The sequence below is a fragment of the Macrobrachium nipponense genome, chromosome 9, assembly GCF_015104395.2.
Source record: "Macrobrachium nipponense isolate FS-2020 chromosome 9, ASM1510439v2, whole genome shotgun sequence".
Taxonomy (NCBI): domain Eukaryota; kingdom Metazoa; phylum Arthropoda; class Malacostraca; order Decapoda; family Palaemonidae; genus Macrobrachium; species Macrobrachium nipponense.
In genome coordinates, this window is record NC_061110.1 from 77,488,333 (window position 1) to 77,505,497 (window position 17,165).

Below are 17,165 nucleotides of genomic sequence, written 5' to 3' on the forward strand. Positions count from 1 at the left end.
TAATATTTTATGTATGAAAAGGCTTGAATAATAATTTATATAAAAAGTGATTAATTATATCTTCAAATTTGGTTAAAATTCTGACAAATTGTACATTTCGATGATGTACAGCTCTCATGTGGCTTATTGTATCCCTGCAATTTGAACCTTTAAGCAAAACAACATAAAATTGCTTTATTCGTAGGACTTGTAAGTGTGTGCAATCCACTTTTTTAAGTACAGCTTATTAAAGAAAGCACTTAAAAACACTTAAATGTGTAAGACTTAAAAAAAGATTGTTTTTTATTTTTGTTGGCATCAGTCACCATAGGCAGCTTGACTTGAGCCTAATGATGTAAGCAGCAGTTAATTTCTTTTTAACTTGCAGGTAACTAGCAACACACAGCCGCTGTCATTGGCCCGGGAACATGTCAGAGGTCAACGAAGACTGGAGCCGAAGTGACCCTACGCCTACTTGAGGAACTTGAGGTGAGTGGCATAGGTACTAATGTCAGGTTAGGCTTTTTCATCGTGCTTGATAAAACTTCTCTCTCTCTCTCTCTTCATTGTGGGGTGGAAATAATGAGAGGCGAAAGAATAAACTCCCAAAAACTTAATAAAAAAAGACAGACAAGCTCTGAAGAAGAGTATTGCCATATGTAGATCCATTTTTGTTTGTCTTTGCGCCTCATACAGGGCACTGTAGGTATCAATGAGGTTCTGTGCCGCAACCCTTTCCATTTCTTTGTGTTGCAATTGAGGTGTTTTCCTCTTGTTATGTCTTTCAAACCTTTATATTCCGTGCAATTTCCCTTTCAGCACCAAATGCCCTAATCGTGCTTCACCTCTGACCTGAATTTTATATTTCATTCCATTGTTAGAGGTCGCTACACTTGTTTACCTGTCGATAAAATGCGTCCCAAGAATAGCATAGACATCTATTTGTATTTTTCCCCTAGGACAGTGCTTCCATAGACCACTATTGTTCCATGGAGACTTTCCAGGTGGTCCACAGGATGGGCGCTGTATTTTTTACTGAACTGGAGACTGGTTCTTGGATCTTTGAATTTATTGAGAATGGAGTGCGGAAATTTGTTCCCAAAATAGATTATTTAAGATGAATCTTACCTGCTGTTAAAGTTAGCTATATCTCTGCACCGATTAGGCGAGTCAGCATTCAAACAAAAAATCAAATGGCTGCATGGATGACTGTCTAGTTTACCTGTTCTCTACCAGGTGTGTTTCGAATGTTTTAGCTCTTGTCAGAATTCTCCTTGCCGCCATTGCGGTTAGGCAATTTTTGGTATTCTATGAAGTTTGGCAGTTTTACACCTGTTTACGGTATTGTAATTTCATTTTTCTAGGATATCTTCCACCGGAAGCAAAACCAATAACATCAGGCTAGGAATGATTTTGGTGTAACCAGGGTGTTGAAATTGGAAGTTCATCAACATTCGGTTTGTACTTGTAAGGGTGCAGAGTGTGATCTTGGAACTACTAGATGTGAAGAATGTTGGGAATTGTTCTGGGAAATTTATGCCTGAATATGTCAGATATAGGTAAGACGGGAAACTAGTAGATTGCGAAAGTAATTAGTTAGGTCAGGACTTAACCCTGTCAGACTATCCCTACTCAGATTAGGCATTTTGGTAGCCTAGTATTGACTTCCTTTGTAGCTCTGCCCTCTGCTCCCCATTCGGTCCAGGAAAAGTGAGAGAAGTTAGAACATAACATTAAACCTATTTTTAGTTCTAATACAAGTTGAACTGAGTTCGTGATGGGAACGTTCCGAATCTCTCCATAGTGTGCGCTCTTTTTCGCGTTCCCTGCTAGAAGTAAGGTGTTGGTGCCCTCATCTGTACATAGCCTGAGCCTAGGAATGCCCTGCGACAGTTGGTAATGTCTGCTGCCAGGGAACTGGGTCGGTTCTCGGGATGATGGGGTTCTGTGCCCTCCACCTACTTCGCCATTTTCATGGTCTGAATCTCGTTTCAAGCCAAAGGACCGTTAAAGCGATCGCCTAAGGACCGTTAAAGCGTTCACATAAGGACCATTCGGTAAGCGTTAATCCTCGCTCCGCAGGCACATTCTGCCGTCTTCCAAATTTGTTTGAGGTGTTAGCATGCATAGGATTAATGATATATAATATAGGTATAGACAATTTATTGAGATGATAATGTATCTGTAGCGAGTTTTACACATTTAGATATGTCGACTCAGTCGACTGTTTATCTCTCTCATGTTTTGGTTATTCTAAATTCTCGTCTGCTAGCATATTCCTTTTTTTTCATAATGCTTGTGTTCGTTCTTTGCCTGCTTCCTCTTCGGCTATCGGCAAATCTCTTACTACTGCCTCGATTAATGTTTCTCTTTCAAGTCTACACTGTAAGTTCTCGCCGAGTTAGAAATTCTAACTTCCAAATGATTACTACTACTTTGATGGCCCTCAGGCTTGAGCAGTGGAGGTTTCCTTAAATTTGGCCTAATTCAGACTCATAGGCCTGCCCCTCGTATCTACTCTGAATACTATAGAGCAATTTCAAGTTCAAGAATTGCTTAGTGTCTTCTGTAGAGACCTTGTAGCCTCAGGGCAAATGATTTTCAAAATTTCCAATTCTATCGGTAGATGTCTCATTCTTCCGTTGAGATGAAATCAACTTTACTACACAGTTCCATACACTTCCATTAACTTAGGCATCTCCCTAACTGCTTGGAGATGTTAGAATGTCCCCTCCCAATAATAAGATTTACAAGTTATCATAGGATCTGTCCTTAATTTAAAACTGCCGTGGCCTGGGGTCAGAAGTAGTGGTCTGTGTATTGCTGTGGGTGCCATTCTAGAGGAATTTTCAGCACCTGGAACCTTGTAGACGTCAATGTTTTCGGTTTAGAGATAATAAGACTTTTCACTGTCTACTTTCAAAGTTATCATTCCATACGTACTTTCCTCGGTATTGCATCAAGTACATTTAGATCTTGCTGAGGACCAGCACTTAAGGTGTTGAGATTGAAGCCCCTTCATCTCTGTTTCAGTCTCTCTCTGGAGTTTAGATGCGAGTCTAAACTTTATCTGAATTTACTGTAAAACCTTTTATTTAGTACTAGCAGCAGTCAATAAGTAAATTTATTGTCAGCACCCTTCTGTAAGCTGGTGTATAGGGAATGCTATTTTAGCTTTCTTCCTTAGAGCTGAGGGTGATGTTAAGGCTATGCTTTACAGTGCCCTGTAAGAATTCCAATGTAACCCTTAGGGGGGGAAGAAGAGGAAACTTCTCTATCCTGTAGAGGCATTTAAAATTTGATCAGATAGGTTAAACCTAAATCATCCTTTAAGAAACCTTGAACATCTATGTCAAAGGTAAATGCTGGAAGAGGCAAAGTTAACCTTTGGTTTTGTGGTTTTAAGAAACATAGATGTTGTTGTCAAAGGTTAAGCCTGGAAGAGGCAGAAATCAACCTTTTGTTTTGTGGTTTTAGAAAACCTAACTGTCTTTGCCAATGGTTAAGCTTGATGGCAAAGTTAATTTATTGTTTTGTGGTTTTAGAAAACCTAGAATGTATTTGTGAAGGTTAAGCCTGGAAGAGGCAAAGTTAACCTTATGTGTTGTGATTTTTAGAAACTAATAACGTCTTTGTCAAGGAACATGAGGACCTCTGTGATGTATTGGATAGGCTAGTGTATGAGAACTAGCTCCATATCTTCTACCTTTATTGAAGGTGAACATTCATAATGTGAGCAGCAGTTGTAACTTCATTTAGTGTTAGTCAATTTGTCACTCCAGAATAGGATTGATGTGGCACAGTAGAAGTACAATTTGGTTTTTACCTGCTCGCTACCCTAAGTATACAGAATTGTGTTTGGAAACAGTAAAGCCCTTAATCCACTACCAGTAGTGGGTAGTCTTTTCCTGAACCGAAAAAAGAACAATTCTTTTTGCTCTTTTGTTTAAATCCCTGGTTTTAATATTCTGGGGAGCGTGAAGGTACACATTTTGTATTGGAGCGTACCTTTATACGTATTGTAAAGGTATTTATTTTAAGTGACTGTGTTATTTATAGGGCTTTTGAACCCAGACACAGGGGTCCCTCATACTGCTTTTGTTTCATTTTGGCTGAATCAAAGTGGTTTTCTCTGCAAGGCTGCTCTTTGCTGCATGTGTATGAGAGCCTTGCTCCCTAAATGGAATCCAACTTCTGGTGGTAGTAAAATCCACCAAGGATTCCAGATCAGGTGAGAATGTTTTGGATTTCATGCAAAAAACCTTTAGCTTGAATGGCCGAATGGTTTTTGTTTAGCTGCACTAGCCACCATCCTCTTCTTAATGTGGGAATCAGCTAACTTTAACAGCAGGTAAGATTCAGCTCAAATAATATAAATTTTCATAATAAGATTTATTATTTGGATACTTACCTACTGTTAAAGTAGACCCACCCAGCCTCCCCACAACTTAGTGGGCTGTCAAGGAGAATTCTGACAAGAGCTAAAACATTTGAAACACGTCTGGTGGAGAACAGGTAAACTAGACAGTCATCCAGGAAGCCATTCAATTTTTTGTTTGAATGCTGACTCGCCTAATTGGCGGGGAGATATAGCTAACTTTAACAGTAGGTAAGTATCCAAATAATAAATGCTATTATGAAAATTTATATAATTGCAAAGGGAAGTAGGGAGGAAGAGACGTCATGGCCCCCCCCCGGTTGCTAGCAGGGATAGATGTCAGCAGAATTACTGAACTGTTTTTATTTTCCCTCCATTATGGAACAGCTACAGCTATTATGACAGGATTGAGGGGGAAAGTAAGATGGCAGAAAGAAGGAAGGAAGGAAGGGCTGCCGCAAAGAACCCTATTAAGTAATGCCTTCATTGTAGTACGGTGTGATGTGCACTTAGGGCAGCACTAACCTCCAACCGAAAATGTATTTAGAATTAAAATGTTGACAGTAATATTTAGACAGTGAAACGATCTACAATACCTTCTTTTAATTGGGAGATGGCTGTCGTCAGTTTGTAAATTAAGGTTATTATTATTATAGTGCAAATATGATCATATTTTCAACTTATATCATGTCGTCATCTTTTCTGCAAATCAAATTTATTCTCTTTTTCATTTCAGATTCTTACTTGGGTGACACATGGAATCTCGCGAGTGAGATCCTGACATGTAAATCTATGAAAAGACTGAATGTTGAAATGGGTAATATTTAATGCAACAAAATTAATGTTAAAATACTATTATGTCTCTGATGAATGGATGTTGCATTTGATGTTACTGAACATTACCCAGTTTGAAAATGCCTTTGCCAGTCCTTTGATTTGTCATGGAAGATTGATTCAGGAGATGAGCATTATTTTAATGGCAGAGAATCATAAAAGCTGATGACAGGGAGAGTGAGGGTAACAGGTCTCTGTTTTTGACAAACCCACAGAGATTGATGTATACATAGACTTTCTAACATAATGGTTTTACTTTACGTAATGTTGATTACGAGAAGACAGTTTAATCATGGAAATTTGTGAAAGCTAATGACAAAGAGTAAGTGTAACAGGTCTCTGTTTTAAACAATTTGGAGAAGGAGAAGGACTTCCAGCACATTATTTTGGGCAGCCCATTCTTGAAGATGGAATCGGAAGGTCATTTAAAGTTGTCTTCAATCAAACAGGAAAATGAGGCTGTGGAAGATGACCTACCTGCGGTCGGTGCCGCCGACAGCTTGGAATTCATGGAACCTAGCGTGGAAATCAAGGCGGAGCCGGAAGCTCAGCCAGAATTCATAGATCCTGATGAGATCGATGTGAAGTATCCATGCACGGCCTCAGTCAAACTTGAGAAAGATCCACTGAGCTGCGACGAAGAGTATGCTAAGGAGATTAAGGAAGAAGACGATGATGTACAGACGAACGAGACTCCAAAGGACATCCCCGAGATACCCTTCGTCTCGTGCGGGGAACTGCTAGAACCAGAATGGCCTTCTGAAAGCCGTGGAAATGCAGGCAGAGGCAGAGGCAGAGACCCGGCACTTGCCGGGAAGAAGGTGTTCACCTGCTCTGTGTGCCAGCACCGTTCCACCGGCTTCAGCCACTTTGAGATCCACATGAGGACCCACACGGGCGAGAAGCCCTTCTGCTGCACCGAATGCCCCAGGAGGTTCGCCAGGTCAAGCACCCTCAAGATTCATATGCGAACCCATACGGGGGAGAAGCCCTTCGCCTGCGCGGAGTGCCAGAGCCGTTTCTCGACGTCGGGCCACCTCAGGAGGCACGCGAGGATCCACACGGGGGAAAAGGCGCCCGTGGGCCCTGCGGGGGAGAAGCCCTTCGTCTGCACGGTGTGTGACAGCCGCTTCTCCATGCTGTACAAAGTGAAGAACCACATGAGAACGCACACGGGAGAGAAACCCTTCAGCTGCACGGAGTGCGAGAGCAGCTTTTCCAACTCCAGCAACCTGCAGAGACACGTGCGCACTCACACGGGGGAGAAGCCCTTCGCCTGCGAAGAGTGCCAGGCCAGCTTCACCCAGCTTCACAACCTGACTGTCCACATGAGGAAGCACAGGGGCGAGAAGCCCTTCGCGTGCTCCGAGTGTCCGCGGAGCTTCTCCCGCTCCTTCGATCTGAAGAGCCACATGAAGTCCCACACGGGGGAGAAGCCCTACTCCTGCGCCGAGTGCAACCGCAGCTTCTCGTTTTCGCACATTCTGAGGAGACACATGAAGGTCCACCACATCATAGAATCTGATAAGTAAGGTTTCATTTCAAACTTGAGCAAAAACTAACAATAATAAAAGAACACCATGATTTACACAGTTACTGTTAGCCCAGCTTACCGCATGAAACGAGGAATCACTCAAACACTTCTGCAGCCCACAAATACCAAAATTAAATATGTAACCTTAAATAAAATACATGTTCGCACAAAATTTATAAAAGAACTCGAATACATTACAACAATATGAAGAATAAGACGGCTACTCCATTGGGCACTTAATCACAGTAGAGGACCAGGTGAGACTGATTTATACTTCAAATAGGTGGTTGGAAGAAAACCTAAAGGAGGCATGGCCAGCAAAAGCACTCTGGAAACGTTAACTAAAAGGTTCATTCAAAGGATCTCAAACAGAGGTACAGTAAAATTGCACTGTACATTACTACCAGATCAAATAATACTAGCTATATACAAAAATACAGTACCAATGTGGCAGATGGGTGACACTGCGTTGAGGAACAGCGAAAGAGATTGGCACTAGAACACTACCCCGAGGAATCCCCCTGGAAGAGCTCCCTCTGGGTAGCACAGATAAAGTGGCACTGGAACCCTACCCGAGGAACTCCCTCTTTCTGACCATTTTGCTTCCATTAGCCTATGGATGCAAGTGGTGAGGGCTATCGGCCTATTAACTGCTAGATAAGAAGCATCTTTTCCTTACGGAATGGAATGTGCAGAACCCAGGTCATAGGTCAAATGCTGTGACCTATGATGAATTCGTCCTATGAGATCATTCATCGCTGAAAGGGAAATCGACAGGAACAGAAAGGTTTGAAAGGTGTAGCAGGAGGAAACTCAATTTCAACATGAAGCAAAGAGTGGGAAAGTTAAATAAATCACTTAATAAAGAGATTATTGGAGGGTCTACTTTGTTAATTACTTAACAAAGATTTGGGTTGGGTAGGGCCACCTAAGTGACAGCAGGCGTCCAAAAAAGTAGTTAAATAATTAATTACTTACATAAGTGGTTTGAGAAACATTCAAATTTGCGATAGATTATTTTTATTAAGTAATTAAGTGACTTGAATTTTATTCAATCGGCTTCTCAATATTTTTATCCCTGTGTAATATTATTCATAGTATTTTTCTGTAATAATTTAATGTAATTTATAATTCTAAGCTTAATTTAAATGTAATTTTTTATTCACTTATAAAATTATAAGTGAAAATGTTAATAATTCTTTTCATTATCCGTCTGCTTCCCCCAGTAAGTGTCCTTTTTTCTCTCTCTCCTTATGTAAACCCTGCTTATAAATAAGCAGTTCATGGCTCTCCCTACCTACCCACTGCTGGTAGTTAATGACCTTGTCTGAAAGTTAAACTAAATGGCTCTGTAAAGGATGTAGGGTTTTATTTGCGTTGAAGAACAAATAAAGAACCATTTTGGCAACGAACAACATTAATCTGGACTTCTCTAGTAAGACAGGAGGAGGTCTAGTAACAAGGCATTGGCTACGTAGCCAATGACATCTAGATGTAACACTACACAAGAACAGATAATAACAGAAGCTATGTCAAATCTACGTTCAAATGTTCTTCAGGCTTGATGTAGCTGATATGTTATGATGTATTTCAGCCCAAATCTTGATAAATTGTGTATTTTATTCTTGTATCGGCCTCGTGCAACTTACTGCTGCATCCCTGTAGACAGAACTATGGACCTAATTATTGACTGTGTCTACAGGGACCCCTCCCTCTACGCCTCATGGTCAAATACAGGGAGTCCCTCCCCGGGTTACGCCAGACTCAGCTTATGCCTTCCGAGTTTACAGTGCTCTTCAAATATATTTACCAAAAATTATTTATTTCCCAGGTTACAATGCATGTTCTGGGTGTGTGATGCCGAGCCAGTGGTAGAAATAAGCCTCCAACTACAAAAGTCCTACAAATAATACAAACCATAGAAATCCTACAGATACTAAAAATCCTAAAAGTACTACTACAATTCATAGAAATCCTTCAATAAAAAAATACAAGTGAAGTTAGAATAATAATTATAAATTGAATTATTGATTCAATTCACAGAATAAAAACCAAATAAACCAATGGAAACGATTTAATACTATAACAAAAAATAATAAAATCAATTTGGAAAAAAATAAAAATGAAGGAATATAATCAATTTTGTGAGAAATAAATAAAATTTATTACTAACAAAAAATATAGTAAATTTGACAAAAAAATAAATTTTCTAATATACTAGCAAGCTGGTTTTTTTTATTATGCCATGTTTAAATGCTACAATTATAATTATATAAAAATATGATATATATAACAAGAGTAGAGGTTGGAATGATAATGTGACTGCCTGAGAGTCTTAATTAAAATCCAGTAACTTCAGTACATTTTATTACAGATAGAAGCAGATTTATCAACATGAATGCCTTTGACATAACCTGTTTCCAATGTAGGATTTTCAAGATATTAATAAAAAAAAACTTAAACCTACTGAAAAGCAAAAATAATTGTTTTTTTAGTTATTACTAGTAGTAGTAGTTTTGGTGAAGACTATGGATGATGATGCCACGGCTTAATAAATAAAAACTCATATCATAACACTTGTGGTACTTCCCATATATACGGCCTTTGTAACACAATACACAAACCACCAAACAAAGACAACATCCACAACTTTAAAAGACCACTGCACAAACAATCGCTAACAACACAAAATAACAACAATATGACAAGCCAACTACACACACACACCCATTAACAACATCAAGAAATCACATCAGCTCATCCAACAATATCCCTCAACAACTAACAGCTATAACAACTCATATATAACAACAGAAACTCACAATCACAACAAATTCAACAACCTTCAAACACAGGTCGTATGCTTGCGCAGTTCGATGACGTTTGCCTGAGTCGTTTCTGGAACATTTTGAAAAGCAGGCAAAAGCAATCTTCCTTGGATAGTTATTTTTTAACTTTCTTATCCGCATAGTTTTGAGCACACTCTCCCAGAGACCCAAGGTGTCTGGGAGGCGCGCTCGACAGTGCGAAAAAATAATTATTTAGAAAATTCAGCAAAAATATAAATTTGATGCCAACAACGTTAATTTTGCTGTCCTTTTTTTCTAAATGTTAATATTTTATGGTGGAATAGTCAGAATAAGAGTCCCAGCCCTCTAAATACGAAAAAATGTGAGTTATTTAAAAAAAAAAAAATTCCTTTTTTTTATGTTTTCGTTCGTAACCCACAAACTATGAAAGTCAGGCAAGTGAATTATTTTTTATGAGAAAGCCAATAAAATTTTCTAAATATTGACATATAAATCAATGGAAAACGATTAAGTCCAGCCGGTGGAAAAATTGATAGAAAAGAGGGTAAGAAACAGAGCGCTCTGCCCGGCGGCGCGCATATTCCTGAAGTCTGGATGGAAATAGACCCTCTGGGATATTAGAACCAATCAGAGCGTGTTTTGGAGCCCTGACGTTGTGAGACTCCGTCCTCCTTAGTGTTACCACCTATAAACTTTTCTTAATTCTTGCAAAAGCACCAGTTTTGAAAATATTAATCTTATATAATACGTTATAATATTGGTAAAGTATATTAGTTATTATAGATGCATACAGAATATACGTATCAACTATGCTGTACCAGTTAGCATTTACGCTGGAGCTTGTTATTATAAAAAGGTACTGAGAGTCTGAGTAGGCGAGGTATATGGCAACACTGCTCAATGTAAACAAACTGCATGTGCTGTTCCTGTTCTGTAACTTATGCCGAATTGTTGAGTCTGTAGTCTACAGTCCTCCTAGTCGTTTTTTTCGTCGTGTGTTACTTGTACTTTAGTCACTATGGAGTGTACAAGAAATCCCGAGTTGCTAGATTTTGAAGGCAGTGGCTTCCATAATATTATTTTGCAGAAAAATAAAGATTTCGTGTGCTTACGAACTACTGCTAAATCAAGGGAAGATTTCGACAAGTGGAGAGAAGTATTCAACATCAAGAATTGTATGTGAATAATCTTTTGTATATAATAAACTTTTGTATAAAATAATCTTTTGTAAATAATTTGTTTTTTTCCCTTATATTCCAAGCTATGCAGTTGATTTTAAAATTTACAATAAAATATCAGCAAAGGAAAGCTTTTTGGTATCCGAGGCTGCAATGGTAATACATATGTATAATATAAGCAAAGCAAAAATTTTGCATAGTTTAGGATATCTGCACAACAAAACCTGAGCATGGCCTTGGTTGTAATACGCAGCGTAAATTTGTGCTTTATTACGTATCTGTGCAAATTGACAAATTTTTCTGGTATATTTTTCTTTGACTAGAATGAATTTGCTACTCATTTCCGTTGGATATTATTAAAAGAATATGCTTTTTTTTATTGCAACATAGATTTACCCTAGCAACTACAATAAAGGTCTATATTTCCTGTCTCACACCATGTATACTTCCGAACATGAATTACCATCTGTATTCTAGCCTAACCTGACTAAATATGTACATTTCAAAAACATTGAGTAAAAACTACAAAACAACATTAGAAATGATTCCAAATAAAATTCAAAATAACAAAAATTTTAAACTGTCAGCCTACTTCATTAACTAAATGCCTAAGTGCCGAGGCCAATATGAGTAGTTGGGTCATTTTTTCAATGGGTGAAGTATTACGTAACGAAACAGCTGATTGCCAGGAGATCATAGTCCTCCTGTCGAGGCCAATATAAGTAGTTAAATCATTTTTCAACGGGTGAAGTATTACGTAACGAAACAGCTGATTGACATGGGATCATAGCCCTTCTGGTGTATTTCATTGAGCAATGTTGCCAGCCATATGCCTTGCGTATCTCGGTACTTTTTTTCATAATTATATTTACCAATATTATAACCTCACAAGATTATATTCTCAAAACTGGTGCTTCTGCATGAATTATTATGTAATGAAGCGGCTGATTGCCATGGGCACCGTATACATCTATAATAACTATATTTACCAATATTAAACCTATTATATAACATTAATATAACTGGTGCTTCTGCAAGAATTAAGAAAAGCGTATACATGGTAGCGCTAGGAGGGCGGAGTCTCACGACGTCACCGCTACAAATCACGGTCTGATTGGTTAGAATTATCGCTAGAATTTTTTTTTTTAAGCCCTATCTCGTTTATTTTTCATAGAAATTCCTTTGTAAATATACGAAAATGTAGAGGAAACGAAAAATAAAGGGAAAGTCAAGAAATATGGCTTTGGTAATGGCAACAGCTTCATCTTGACGTTATAAGTTGATTGAGACGAGAAAAAATGTTACCGTTGTCAACATTATTGTTCGTAGCTCAAAAGCTATAACAGTTAGGCGAATGAATTATTTTTTATGAGAAAGCCAACAAAATTCTCTGAATATCGACATATAAAACAATGGAAAACAAATAAGTCCAGCCGGTGAAAAAATTGGTAGAAAAGAGGGTAAGAAACAGAGTGCTCTGCCAAGACCACCGAGATAGAAGGCCTGTTCGATGTGACGTCATGACGTGATGATGTCGACCCTGGGGCCTGGTGGTCCGACTCTCTGACGCGAGTGACAATCGACTCACTTCCGACTGCAACAGGTACTACCAATTTGACTTTTCTCTCTGGATGACTTTCAACTGCAGTATAAATACACTCTGCATTCTAGGTAGGAGTTGTGAGCAACAAGGTCAGGTACAATATAAAGACTGGTTAAGCCTACATTGAATTTTAGAGGAATTCATGTCAACCAATGCTTAACAGAGTCGAATAGGTATAGGTTAGACTAAGTTAAAGAACTCCCAGTGTAGCCTAGCTAGTGGTGGGGAAATAGGCAAGTTTCCATTGACAATAGTCAAAGGCATGGGACAAACCTTTTGGGCCTAGATGGGTTAGGGTGAAAAAAAGTAGACTGTCATAGACATCTAAGGGTTTCAGGTTTAAAACAGGAGCCTATATTAGAAATTTCACTAACCTAACCAAACCTAACCTATCCTCATTGCATTACTAGGTTTCAGTGCTCATATATACACATAAGAATATTAAAAGAGCATCTTTCTTCTTCCACAGGTAAAACTTCAGTACAGATTAATGAAATGCCATACTTATGCCACAATGTCCTACCTACAGTTAATCCTAACTGTACAGTACATGCATTTTTCATGTCAATGAAGTACGTCACTTAGGAGATTTCAAGATTCCTACAGAGGTTCATGATACAATTATCATTAAGTAGATGTTCAATAACTCCAGAGAGCTGATACTGCTGAATGTATTTCGAACACTGCAATATATATTACATTGCTGTTATAAAACTAGTTATTTCATGGCAATAATTGTAGCTCTAGTTATGGCTGAATAAATTTGATTATTCATCAGAGCAGGTAATATTGTGTTTTTGTTATAGCTACCTATAGTTGTTACCCACAAAGTTACTGTACCATAAGGAGAGTGTTTTCAAGCAGGTCTGCCCAGCATCATAACAAAAGGGCTCGAATTTTCTTATGTACATTAAAATGTAAATCATTACTACCCAATGACAAAATAGTGATACTGATGGTGGATGAAACTCACGTACTTAATACCACATTTTCATCATAAAGGCAAAAATATTGTTGGTTCAGCCTTTGGCAATAGTGGAGCTGCGACAGGTGCATTTTACTTTATGTTGTACAGGTAAGTCTAAATTAAAGTTGCACAAATTCCCAATTAAAGCATAAAAGCTGATGTTCTGCACTGCACACAGAAGAAAGTAATTATAGGCTTAAGAAAAAAATCATTTTTACCGTGTTTTGCATTGTAACATCTGTGATGGAGTGTTAACCACCTCACGATACACTTATCAAAATATAGGTTACTCCTGTATTCACAAGGTGTGAAATCGTACCACAACCTTAAACCACAGTGTGCAAAATCAATTCAGTTGTGAAAATAAACACTTCAGAAAAATCACTTAAATTTAATACAAAATTCGTTAGGCAGAAATTACACCTGAACCTCTTATAATACAAAAATATATGAATAACACTCACCCTTAAATAATCACTAAACAAATCCCAAATACGCAACTAATAAAAAAAACTAACACATTCAACCACAAAAAGGAGGGGGCCCAGAAAGGAGGAGAAAGGCAAAAAGAAAGAATATCCTAACAAATACACACTAATATCCCTAACAACTTCTCCGTATATTTTAAAGTTCTCCTCTTGCAAGGCAAGGTGCAACTCCACGTCTGGAGGACAAATCAGGGTGATTATCAGATGCTAATCCAATCACAGCGCTGAATCCATAAATATCAATAGGTGGCTAGCAAGTATCAAGCGGTTCACTGAAACTGACAGCAGAGGAACATTTGCTGTGAGCTCAATAAGTATATAATTTTACCCTGGGACATAGAGGTCCCCTTGGCTTTAAAACTGAACCAAGAGCATTAAGGATAAATCCTGAAGCTGCAGACTTGGAGATCCAAAAGGTATGTAGGGGGTAAATGATCTCCAGTCCATGTACAAGAGCAGAGACCAAAAATCAGTACCAACGATCAGTTCAAATAGCGCCCAACTCCAAGGCAAGGTCCAGGAAACAACTAGATCATATTATCACCACCGAAGACTTCCATATCCCCACTGGATAGCAAGAGCCGGGGGCGTTGGAGGGGGAGAAGACCACTCCCAGTGAAATCACCAAATATGGAATTTGAAAAGAGGATTAGCAAAAACATACAACAAGTCAAACACCGGAGAGGAGAAAACTAGCAATTACCATTCTTAACTAATTAACAGTAAAAATAATCTAATACATTGTTCACCTATCATTAATTGGCAACAAGATGACACATCATAATGCTATCATTGGGAAAGCAATGTCCTATTTTCCCAGGATTCCTCAGCTGTCTATAGTGTATCCTCACCCATTTCAGAGTAACAAATGCACATATTCGTGTATTTTTCAGTACAATTGTTAAAATATATCAGGAATAATTGGCTTGGCCAGAAAGTTATAAATAAAACAATGAAGTTACCTCAGTTCTCCTTTAATGTCAATAATTTGGAAAACAAAATTCATTATGCATCATTCAGCCCTTGAAAAACTTCATGATATAGATGTTGAGAACCAAATGTTCATAATCAATGAGTATATCGTTTTTATTCAGGATGCAAATGTCAAAATTTTACATTTGGTCGACAATCATGAATTTAAACGTTTAAATGTCAAAGGGTAAATAATAGATAAGCTGCTCAATAAGTAATGAAGGTTACAGTACAGAAAAACATGGGGGTTTCTACTAACGTTTCATTGAATAATTGTTGTTCAAGAAAATAACTATTGTAGCCAGAGAAAGTTAGATAATTGAAATACCAAATAATGACTGTATGTAAGAGAGAATTATTTCATTCACATAAAGTAGAAAGAACCATGGTTTTTTGTGATGTAAACCTATGCACTGCTGTTTATTCTTTGGTAAACACTGTATTGTAACTAAAGAAATTGTTTTGGTTCAGCATTTTATATTAATCTTATAACTTGTGTTTCAAGTAAGGCCTTCTATCTCGGTGGTCTTGGTTGCTCCCATCACTGGTGACATCATTGGCCCACACTATTGGGCCGTTCCCTAACAATATTATATACTGAAATTCCGTCTACCTTAACATGATGGGGAAAGTTTGCATCCACAAATCCTAAACACTTACATACATCTATAAATAGGTATAGCCTAGAGACACCGCACACTACTAACACCTCTATGTTTAGAGCATTATTTCTACCCAATGTTATTGTACAACTTACACTACCCAGTACTTTCATGGGTTTTTCGGCGGCATGATTAACCATGGCGTTCGAACGACAAAAATGTTTAACGTGCAGTCCTAATTGATGCAAAACCTTTTCTCCCATAATACAAACTTCAGCCCCAGTATCGACAATAGCATCGATGAATGCTTCATACATACATCACGTCTCATTTTATGTTCAACTTTTACGCGCACATGCGGTGACTTTCCCGCCAAATCGCCAATGCTGTCACCTGCTGGACCCCACAGTGCTGCACTAACGTCACGTGCATGCCGTCACCGACATGGTGTCGTCATCATGATCAACTTCAATGCATGCTGCCTTGTTATTCGCACGTTTTTTTTGCAATATCTGGCTAAATGGCCCTTTACATCACAGTTGTGGCAACACAATTCACTTGCATAGCAGCTAGATTTATTTTTCTCATGAATGCGCCCACAATTATCACATCTTTTACCTGACATGAGTAGCTTACTATCTTTTTGTCGACAAAGGTTCGATTTTACTGCCGCAACATCACTATGTTCTGTTTCATTATTTATTAAAAGGCAGCAATTCTTTCCCCACCTTGGCAGTAATGAGTCTGGTTAATTTTGCTGGCCCCACTATCCCTTTCAGCTACCTCATATACTTCACAATTCTGTAGTATTTTGGCGACACTTATATTTTTCGTAGTCTTGGAGTATTGCTTGTTTCAATCCACAGTTATTCAAACCACTGGCTAACCTGTGAGTCAGCATATAGTCACTCGTGTCATTTTGGCACCGAGGGCAGCGGAAAGCACAATTCCTGACACCAATGTACATATGTCTTCGCGGGTTCCATAGGCCCTTGTTGAGCACTAAAATATTTATCCCACGAATTGCACGGTTCACATACTTTTGAGTTATTTCTTGGAAGGCATCTAATGCCTGATGTAGAGAAAGGGCTTTCCATTCATCGGACGTGTAACAGGCGTCCAGTGCCCTTTGTAATTGATCATCGCAGTTCAAAACGAATGCTTAGTAAAGCATCTTCGGTAGAAACCCTGCCAATTTGGAACCAATCTGTCATAGACCTACGCCACTTCCTAAATGCTCCTTGTGACCTTTCGTACGAATTTTTGTCGGGCATAATTGCTCTCGTACCTGAGTTGGCACCACTGCTCTGTAACTGCTGCAAGAAAAGGTTTGCCATTGCACTCAGAAGTTCCTCATTCCCATCATTAGTGCGGCTACGTGCAGCCCGTCGAAGGACCCTCTTCTGGGTGTTGTTGAATATCCCGCCTTAAACCATTTTCGCGGGAATACAAGTAACTTTCATATGCAATACATGTAAACATCCTACACCATGAATCAGTATATATATATATATATATATATATATATATCTATATATATATTTATATAAAACTGGATAATGCAAGTAAAAGAATACATGAAAGAACTAAACACAAATTTAAGTAAAATTGAAACGGTTAAAGACAAACAGTTAAGAGAAATAATAAACAATTGGGACAGAAAAGCATGGTAGAAAGAAATGAATGAAAAGTCAATGTTAAGAATCTACAGAAAATATATAGAAAACATAAGAGAAGAAATCTGGTATGACAGCACTGGAAAAACAATGCTGATCAGTAGGGCCAGACTAGGTATACTAGGATTAAATGATGGAAATAGG

General features: G+C 38.3%; 1 protein-coding gene across 2 annotated transcripts; it reads left to right on the top strand.

The window, feature by feature from the left end:
• The first annotated feature begins 346 nt into the window (after positions 1 to 346).
• On the top strand, positions 347 to 13,103 carry LOC135218356 (gastrula zinc finger protein xLCGF3.1-like). 2 transcript variants are annotated; one of them, XM_064254596.1, is made up of 3 exons: positions 347 to 468; positions 5,094 to 12,384; positions 12,786 to 13,103. In XM_064254596.1, exon 2 carries the CDS (start codon positions 5,599 to 5,601, stop codon positions 6,721 to 6,723), a length of 1,125 nt encoding a protein of 374 aa, XP_064110666.1. In that variant the 5' UTR covers positions 347 to 468; positions 5,094 to 5,598; the 3' UTR covers positions 6,724 to 12,384; positions 12,786 to 13,103. The 2 variants fall into 2 exon arrangements, with proteins under 2 accessions (XP_064110666.1, XP_064110665.1); XM_064254595.1 differs by having other exon boundaries at positions 5,094 to 12,316.
• The last annotated feature ends 4,062 nt before the right edge of the window (positions 13,104 to 17,165 follow it).

Bases quoted from the DNA above. Each gene is read 5' to 3' on its own strand.
- LOC135218356 (XM_064254596.1), top strand. From the start codon at position 5,599: ATGGAATCGGAAGGTCATTTAAAGTTGTCTTCAATCAAACAGGAAAAT.